This window comes from Anneissia japonica, unplaced genomic scaffold (assembly GCF_011630105.1).
Source record: "Anneissia japonica isolate Jap-2015-1 unplaced genomic scaffold, ASM1163010v1 scaffold2756_len2360902_cov194, whole genome shotgun sequence".
NCBI classification, from domain to species: domain Eukaryota; kingdom Metazoa; phylum Echinodermata; class Crinoidea; order Comatulida; family Comatulidae; genus Anneissia; species Anneissia japonica.
In genome coordinates, this window is record NW_022719050.1 from 188,306 (window position 1) to 198,596 (window position 10,291).

General features: G+C 36.5%; 1 protein-coding gene across 2 annotated transcripts; it reads left to right on the forward strand.

Moving 5' to 3' along the window:
- Positions 1-8: 8 nt before the first annotated feature.
- LOC117110820 (spermatogenesis-associated protein 5-like protein 1) lies at positions 9-4,448 on the forward strand. 2 transcript variants are annotated; one of them, XM_033253649.1, is made up of 9 exons: positions 9-139; positions 178-1,480; positions 1,586-1,804; positions 2,006-2,158; positions 2,578-2,685; positions 3,189-3,407; positions 3,578-3,712; positions 3,916-4,041; positions 4,210-4,448. In XM_033253649.1, the coding sequence occupies exons 2-9, from the start codon at positions 215-217 to the stop codon at positions 4,354-4,356; spliced, it is 2,373 nt and encodes a 790-aa protein (XP_033109540.1). In that variant the 5' UTR covers positions 9-139; positions 178-214; the 3' UTR covers positions 4,357-4,448. The 2 variants fall into 2 exon arrangements, with proteins under 2 accessions (XP_033109540.1, XP_033109539.1); XM_033253648.1 differs by lacking the exon at positions 9-139 and having other exon boundaries at positions 219-1,480; positions 2,578-2,787.
- Positions 4,449-10,291: the final 5,843 nt, after the last annotated feature.

Consider the following 10,291-nt stretch of genomic DNA (forward strand, 5'->3'; position numbering starts at 1 on the left):
CTAAAAAAGAAATTGTTAGTTCTAATATTGTATGTATGTCTTACTTTTTTATTTCGGAAATGTTATTCAGACTTATGCGAATGATTTACTTAGCATAATGGAAGTAGTATGATTAGCATTTAGCTTAGTACTCTCTTAAATCATGGAGTTATAAAATTATTATAACTCCATGCTTAAATACAGTTACATGTAGAATCTGTCAACGGAGGAATAGATGATAAGCGTATTCGAACACATGAGGGCGTTTGTTTTCAAAAATGCATTGTCGGCAAGTGGCATGTGCGCACAGAATGATTGGTTACCGTGTCACTGTTTTAATCGGACTTCACGAAATCAGATTAAGATTAAGATGGAGCCATTAATCCACCTACCACTGACGACTTCTTGCCAGCATTTTCAAAGATGCTACGTCGGACCACTGGTAATGAAGACATTGAAGTTGAATATCAGAAGTCCTGCCGTTGTTGTTACACAAGAACGGGAACAATTTATTTGCACTGTATGGCCTAGGCCTGATCAAAAGGAAGGTTTTATTCAAATAGATGCCTCAGTAACCCTATCATTTGATGCATTCCTGAAGCAACCTGTATTGAGAAGGAACCATGAAAGAAGACATTACAACATCCGTCCAATTGAGAACCTCAAAAGATTATCACAACTGGATATTAGGTTGCTAGCTGATGGATCTTCAGATTTATGTAATTTTGCAAATTGTACATCTCAGCTTAAAACTGTACTTGAACATTTAATTGTAAGAGAGCATTGTGTGGTGTCAATGACACAGTTTGACCCCCTTGCAAGACAGCTTGGTATATCAGCATTCATTGTAGAAAATTTCCTTATAGAGTCTGATGGCAGCTCTGGCAATGAGAAAAGGAATCCTGGTGACCTTGGATATGGAATAGTGACACAAAGGACAGAAATAAAGATTGTAGATTGCACTAGTCTTGAAAAGCTGGTTCTCTCTGTTAAGAGAAAAAGACCACTCATTGGTGCTTTATCTGAAGAGCATAACTTTCTCAAAGATCTAATTATTGGTTGTTTCCATCAAAGAGAGATATTTAAAAGAATAGGAATAACTGTTCCCAAAGGCATCCTGCTACATGGACCTCCAGGAGTTGGGAAGACATTACTAGTAAAATCAGTGGCAGAAGATTGTGGTGCAGTTATTGTTGTTGTTAATGGCTCTGAGGTATTTGGCCCACATCCGGGAGAGAGTGAGGAAAATTTACGGAAGGCATTCCAAAAGGCACAGAAAAAATCGTCTGAAGGAGCAGTGATCCTGTTCATTGATGAACTTGATGCCCTCTGTCCCAAGAGGGGAATGGACAGTGAATCCCATGAAAATCGTATAGTGGCCCAGTTGTTGACACTAATGGATGGCATCAGAGAAAAACATGATTTTGTTGTGATTGGTTCAACAAACAGACCCAATGCTATTGACCCAGCATTACGCAGACCAGGAAGATTTGATAGGGAGGCAAGTCAGAAATGCAGTCTTTCAGAAATTCTTGTTAAAATCTTTTACAATTAAAACCCATCAAATAATCAATATTATAGATATAATTATTTCCCTTTGTTGCAGATCATTATAAGTGTTCCAAGCACTGAGCAAAGAAAGGCTATATTGTTAGTGCATACTGAGAATCTTCAACTGTCTCCAAATGTGAGATTGGATGAATTAGCAGAACAGACCAATGGCTATGTAGGTGCAGATCTGGCATCACTCTGCAGAGAAGCATCTTTCCGAGCTCTACGCAAAATTAATTTTCTGAATATCTGCCAAGCAGAACTTGATCAGCAGGTTAGTTCAAATCAAATCATGCTTCGTTGTCAGTAGATACAAGTCCATGAAACCAGATGGATTCTTTTTACATTGATATGCTCAAACTGCAACTGAAGTTCAGCAAACTAGCATTCTGTTGGCCTACACAGTGTGCGGCAGGATTAAAAATATTTAAAATTCATGCAGCCCTTATGAACTAATATTTTTCATTAATTCAAGTCGAAACCAGTTTTGAATTGGGAAGATTTCCAGCAGGCCCTGGCATCAATTACACCATCAACACAAAGGCAGACAACTTGGAAGGTTGATCTTAGACCAGTGTCATGGGATGAAATTGGTGGACTGGATGATGTAAAGATAAAATTGAAGCAGGTGCCATCACTTTGTTGTATTCGTGTTTACTGTCATGGGGAATAGTTTTGAATTCCCCCGGTTTGACTTTAAAAATGCCCAGTTCACTTTAAATACTTTGACATCTAGAATAAGTGATTTTGTAGTTTAATTCAACATTTTTACCTTTATTAGAACATGTTATATTTTCATTGCGGATTTTTTGGGTTCAGTACGGACTCTAAACGTATGCATTTTCTTTTAGTTTTAAGGCGTATGCGGATTTTATAAGTCCGCAATGACGGTATAACATGTTTTAGGAAATTCATTACATAATCTCTTCCATGTTTTGAAAATGTAATATATTTCAATTCAATGGAATAAAATATAAATTAGAGTTCAGCAATTTGTACTTATTAGACAAATCAATCAACGCTTTCCATGAAAATTTTCTTATATAGGATTTAGAGTGGCCTCTCCAGCATGCAGAATCTTTCACTAAGCTAGGGATACAGACACCAAAAGGAGTTCTACTTTATGGCCCTCCAGGTTGCTGTAAAACAACACTGGTAAGGGCAGCTGCAACTTCCAGTCATGCCACATTCTTTTCAGTCAGTGGTGCTCAACTATTTTCACCATATGTTGGTGACTCAGAGAAAGCCATTGCTGAGGTATGTCAGTACTGCATCATGAATAAACTAAGAGAAAACTGCTTGGAGTGTAGCTTAGTTGTTAAGGGGTATGATATCCCAATCCATACTTGCAGATTCAATTAAACAAACCTTAATACTGTATCTGTAAAACTGGCAAGAAGCTGGTAAGTTTTCATTTTATTTTTAAATGAAGACTTTTTTAACTGTCCAACTTCACAAAACCTTTCTGTCAGAATGTGGAGCCAACTACTACCACATATATGTCAGTGGCTACATGACATCTTAAATTACATGGAAATGTTTGAGCTATAAATTAACAAAATTTATTGCAGTCTATACTCACAAATGCACCAATAATAATAATATTATGACAAAATCCAGTTGCTAAGTGAACTATTATATCTCTATTAATTTTGCAGATATTTCATCATGCACGAATTGGAGCTCCGTCAATCATTTTCTTTGATGAAATTGATTCTATTATTGGTAACAGATCAGGTGGCGGTAAGAAGGGAGTGCAGCAGAGGGTCTTGGCTACCCTTCTGACTGAGATGGATGGATTGGGTGCATCTATTCAGGACCGTATTGGTGGAAAGAAGAAGATTTGTGAAGACGAACAAGCTGAATATGATGTGAAGGTAGTAGACAGGTGGGGTGTAAAACAGCAGGGGTTTTTTTCATTTGTCACTCACAAAAAGCATCCTACTAAACATTTTATCTTTATTACAGACATGAATTGACATTATACTGGCAGTATGGATCATAAAGGATGATATACTGTAATTGAAAGTTTTATTTTTATTTTCAGTTAGAAAAAAGAAGCAACATAAATAAAAATATAATATTGGTTGCTGCCACCAACAGGCCAGAATTGATGGACAGTGCCCTCATGAGACCAGGAAGGATAGACAGGTGTGTGTACGTGCCACCGCCAGATCAGCAGGTAGGATGCCAACTATCATCTCCATGGCTGTTGTTATAAGAGGTGCTCTCTTATTCTAGTTGTGATTATACTCTATTGTACCAGAATTAATTGACAGTATAGTACTGAAGTTAATTATATTCCTTTCGGGGATTGATGGATAGTTCTAAAATATAAAAAATATTGTTGTGAATGTTTTAGGTAAAACTTAATAATTTTTGCAGGCCAGACATAAGATCTTGCAGGTGTACACCAAGAAAATTCCAAAAAAAGAGGAGCTAGATCTGGAACAACTTGCAGAGAGTACACACCTTTATAGTGGTGCTGATCTTGAGAATTTGTGTAGAGAGGTATAAGTACAATTGTGCACTATATAATTAATAGAGGCATGTGTTTAACCAGTCTTGGTAGTTAAAACCTACTGCATATTTTATATTTGCGTAGTGATCAATGGCATTATTTTGAATACTTTACTGCACATTATTACAAGTCGATTAATCTAGTGTTTTTCTTTTAAGGCTGCCCTGATTGCTCTTCAGCAAGACGGATTAGACGCATGTGGTATCAGACAGGCTCACTTTTTAGCAGCATTGCAGGCAACTAAACCATCTTTATCAACAGGCCAAATAGACAAGTATAGTAAATTTAGAAGTGAGAGAAGTTGATGTATACTAAATGGATCAATTAAATTTATAAAACTGTTTTGACAAGTAGGAGCAGAAATGCATGAAATAAATTTACTATTTTGCAATTTTAAGGCCCATGTGTTGATTGTAACTATTTGTGGGTGTTTTGTTTAGAGTATTTCTCATACTCCATTGTTACTGCTTGTTTTCAAACTGTAACAAATAAAAGTGGATATATCTAAAGTATATTCATCATGGCATAGATGGATGGATTTCTTTGGTGTGAAACACCAAGGATAGCCCACGAAAGTCCAAAGACCTATTTCCAGTTGGGTCCTTCTGGTGGTGATTGGGTAATACACGGGAGACAATCCCCTACTCTTTTCCGGAGAGTGTACTGCATATTTTTACGTGAACATCGGCCATGTTGCACACAGGACCAATGGCTTAACATCACATAACATGTATTTCAATCCTCTGGCCGAAGAACAAGAAGAGCAACGATGGGATTGAACCGGGACCAAAAGAAACCTCAGGATCTCCAAGGTTCAGCGCACGCTCAAAGTGGCCACCACCAGATTGGGGCACATAGAAAAAATTATTAGATTATCACTCTTTTTTTTAAAAAAGATTGATGAGGGAGGGCATTTTTTTTTTTGTTTTTTTTTTTAATCGGTAAATATATTATTTCGCTTTTGTTTTTATCGATGAGGAAGGGACTGTCTATATTTGGCCTGTACCCGGGCCTGTAATAGTAAATATTGTATAAAAAACTGGTTTGATTTTATAGTTTTTTAAAGAAAATGTATTTGAAGTCACAAAATTGCATTGTTATTTTATGCTGTTAAAATAATTGATGCAACAAAACAAATTTTTTTTTTAATACCCACATCAGTATTTTTCCAAATTTTTGACGCGGACGGGAGTGATAATCTAATAAAAAATTTTATTGCCCTTATTGCCCTTAGCCGACTGAGCTAAATGCCGCTCTAATAATGTTGACAATAACAGTGAAGTTAATGGCAATATGATAATGTTTAGGATGATGATGGCCAACGGTTAGCCAGAGAACCACCTACCTGTCTATTTTATGGTCAAATATGACTGATGACTATATGACAGGTTTGGGCAGCAGGGCCTCTGATGGTGATAATACTGTGCCCTGGAATCTGGAAAGAAATTTCATTGTTTTTAATTTAATTCTTCTTAACCTGGGTAGCCTGCTCAGTTATTTATTGCTGTTCTCCCACAGGGCCCAGGATTACAAACAATAAAGCACTTAAACTACTAAAAATACAATATCAAAATCATCACTAATTGTTGATATATCATACCCACACGATGATGTTAATAATCCAAGTCTAAATGAACTATGAGTTTTCTCTACAATATGTTAAAATAGACAACGCAATTGACATTTTTTTAAAAGGATGCGGGGCATGGTTAATAAAAACCAACATAACAAATGCCTTTTAAATTCATACCCATTCACCCAAAGCCTAAGAAGCAATCAGGGAATTAAAGTGGAATTGGCAATATTACTTTTTCAAAAAACTGGTACAATATTTGGTTTTGTTCGAGCCCCAAAATATTTGATACAATATTATTATAATTACAGTATTATGATTATCTCAATCGATTTGTTGTATAGCATCTGACGTATATAAAGTGGAAAACATTCTCGACTATTTTTCGTCATCGATGTTCCAACTGCATGCATATGTAGGATATAGGACAAAAAACATAAGTTTCAACTCTGCTGAATTGTTGGCGACGAATCGGAACGCTCGACCAATTATTAGCCACAATGCTGATTTTTCCGTTAAACTTGCCACACTGCGTGGAGTTTATAGAAATCAGGCTATTACTGTATTTAACTCAGCATGTTTTGTTTTCAAATTTTCTTTAATTTTTTTAATAGTATTGTAGAAAAGAAAGGTTTAAGTTAGTTTTAAGTGCTTCTATGGTTTTCAATTTCAGTATCTTTTTTTATTGTTTGCGATCGTTCGCATCCCCTACCCCTTTCCTTTAGCGGCGCCCATGCAGTCACTTGTTGCAAAAACAGTATAATGAAAAGTAATAAAATACGATTTTTAGAGAAATTAGAAAAATGAAAATGACGTGGTTTCGTTTAATGATAATGAAGGATTTAGGGCGGTGCCAACTGGCTCGTTTTGGTGCAGATTTGGGGGTAATTATTTTGTTATTTTTATTATTTGTGCATATATTTAAAAAAAATGAATGTTAAGATGCAAAAAATACATCTTTACCGCTCTGTTACATTTCACCGGATATCTATAGCTAGTAGTATTATACCCCTATAATACAACAACTACCAGCGGATACAAAGATGAGGCGCGACAGCAGGGCGAGGGTTTGAAATCTAGTATTAACACTCTTTTCAGTTATCTGAGTTGTTTTTATATTTTATAGCATTCCTAACCTGTACGTTTATCCTGGTACCTGTTCCATTGTTCATTATTCTCTTTTGCTTTTATCATATCCTATATTTTTTACATAGTGCCTATTGGTTCTATTGTTCAACTGGCTCTCTTTTATCATAGAGAAAAAAGAACAGATTAAGTGGTCAATTTCTGGATCCCACCAGTATTTTGATTACTTTCTTTTCTGTTTGATGCCAATTCGTTTGTAGCAGTATTGATTACTCTAACTTTCCAAGATTACCACAAAGAAATTGGATCATTGTAATTTTCTGTTGACATTTTGGCGATGAGTCATCTGTCACATTAGACCGTCGCCATCGCCCTAGCCATCACCAATTACTGTACTATATTATTTTCATAGCTTATCCTATAGCCTAGCCTCTCTGGGATAGAGCCGCTGTGACGGTGCTCTTTTACTGCATGGCATATGCATCTATATAATACTGTAAACATTAATATTTATATGCAAGGCATCTTACCCAACCGTTCTTCAAATACTATTTATATATTAGGCCTACACGGGGAGGTGACGCCCACATTAGGGAGATATGCCTCCCCCTCTCCCGTTGAGGAAAAAAAATCCAATGTAGACCTATATGTATTTTCTACATAGGCATATTAGTAGACTCTGATTAAAATCGATTAAATAAGCATTTAAAACCCCTTATAATTGCCATATTTTGTGGGCTTCGCTTCGCCCTTTGAAACACTTTAGATAGATTTCAGGCGACGTCCGACCACGCCTACTCTCTTTTCGTCGAGGATCGGTCACCCGTCAGAGACATCGGCCCTCCCCCTCTTGCCCATCGTGCAAATCTTGGCGACACCCCTCTATTACATTAATTTAAATGTAGTCTAGCACTATCTTTGAGTCTCATTTTAGCTTTTTATTTTGGTTGTTTTAATGTACAGTATTTAATCATGTTATGGAAACATATTTATGCCTAGGCCTACTTGTTATACACAGGGGCGGATCCAGAGATGTCCAAAAGGAGGGACCGAAAGTTGGGCCGATCGAGACAACACTGTTCTAGGAGGTCCGGGCATGCCCCCGCGAAATTTTTGTGTTCTAGACGCCCGAAAATAACATTTGAGGCGTTCTGGGCTATAATTTTTTTTTCTTTTTCCTTTCCCCACCCCCCTACACATCTAGATGTGTATAAGACTCCACCTAAATCCGCCCTGATACAGATGTGCATAAACAAAATTTTAATTCTAGATTTACAAAAACATGAAAATGTCATACAATTTGTAATTAAACATTAAGCAAACAATGTTAACTTAAACTAAATAGGCCTATTTAATTTAATATGCCAAAATAATTAATAAAATAAAACATTACCATTTAAAATGAGGCCTAGGCGCAGTATTATTAGATAATGTTTATATTAATAATTACGTAAGTGTAAACTGTATATTTATTAAACCGACCTAGGCCTAGGGTCTTAACATCTGCAAAAAAAATCATAATTGTTGATTTATATTAATAATTTTTTTATTTTTTATTCAGCCTATAATTACAGTTAAGCTAAAAAGCAAAAATCAATTAAACTTAAAGCACTACAGTATTTGTAACCCAGCCAGGCCTTTCGAAAAGTAATGTTCAGAACACAACTCAAACCCTACAAAGACAATACATTGGTTGCCCTACAGTTTTTGAAAGCTTTCGGTGAAAATCATTGCGTTCTAAAAATAATGTTTTTTAGCAAAAAACTAGTTCTTATAACGTAATATTGTTAGCTGGGATGATAATTGGTTCCCCTACCATTGTTTGAAAACCAATTGATGGCACGCCTCATAAATAATCATGTGCCTACTAGGCCTACTTCATGGTACTGTACATTTGTAGGCCCTACTGTGTATCAGCATGAAGATACTTTTATACCTGCATGGTTTCAGTAATTCAGCTATAATGTTTTCGATTCACTGCCAAAATAGAAAGTTTGTCAATGGCCAAACCTAAGCTCTACCAAACGCGGCATCGAAAACTCTTAATCTGTATTATGATTGTTTCCTCTGAGAATATAATATAAATAAGCCTATTGCAGAAGGATTATTCAATCACATGACCAGTGGCGTAGAAAAGTATTTTTCATTGGGTGGGGGTGGGGATGATTGGCGTGTTAGCCAGTGTCGTAACAGGCTCGGGGTGGGGGGGACTGCCCCTCCCCTGACGGTTTTTACCGGGCTGACCAAGCCGTCGTACCGGGCTGGGTAATAAGAGAAAAGAAAGAGGGGAGAGGGAGGGAAAGAGAGAAGAGGAAAAGAAAAGGAAAGGAAGAGAAAAATAAAGACAAGAATAAAAAGGAAGATATCATAATGACCAGACTCACACCACCCTGCAACCCCTTCTCCACTTCAAAAACTGTCATAACTCCTTTGATCTATGCTGCCCGATGGCGTAACCAAGGGGGAAAACATCTATCTTTGGAAAATCTAGCTTCCCCACCCCTTTTCCTCCCCTGAAAGTGACTTAAAACCTCAAATTTCTTGTCAACATGGGCCAATTTCCTCTAAAAATTGCACATTTTAGGGAGTTTTGATCAATTCCAACGAAATTAGAATTAAACACCGGGGGGACCGGACAAGGGGAAAATATCCATCTTTGGAAAATTTTTACCCACCCCTTGACAAACTCTGAAAGTGCCTAAAATTCTCAAATTCTTTGCGCGCATTTCTTGTTACGGTAGGCCAATTTCCTCTATAAACTGCACATTTTAGGGAGTTTTCATCAATTCCGACGAAATCAGAATTAAAAACACAAAAATGTTTTGCGCGCGCATTTTTTAGGGCTTTTTTAGGTTTATCCTTTTAAGTTATTTAAACACATAATAGTCCCAAACTCAAGAAAGACAAATTTAAGATAGATCATTTTAACCTAAAAGAAGCTGGGCCTCAATGTGTATTGATGGTGAAAGAATATGTTTGTAATAAATAAAACCATGATGAAAATGCTTATATTTAGTTTCAAACACGTGCGTGGCCTATATTATAAATAAGATAAGCCCTATGTCGTATTGTTTTCTATATGGGGAGTGGGGTGGGGTGGGTAATGTAAATTACTAACCGGGAAAATAAATATCCACTCAGACCCAAGACCACTGTTACGCGCCTGGTGTTAGCGCCAATGCCCTTGTGCGTACCTCTTAAGCTGGAAACCTTGTTTTTGCAAAATAAATTGATGCAATTTGCTATTATAGGCCTAATCAATAAATTTCTCATCAACCGATATAACCTTAAACATTCTTGGAATTAACATAACATTACTGATGTCGTACACACCATTCAGTGTGAAATGTGGCTCTCTTTGCAAGCACATCTAACATCTAAGGAAAGAAGACCTTAGGTTGGTACTAGATAAAATAATTTTATAAACATTAATACATTATGCTAATTTTCATCTTTGTAGCGCATAAGACAGTGCAAATTATTTCTGTGACAGTCTTTTGAAGTGTGTAAAGCTCCATTTTATCCTATACATAGTCATATTGGGGGGATGATACAATGGACCATCCCCCCCCCCCCTTTGT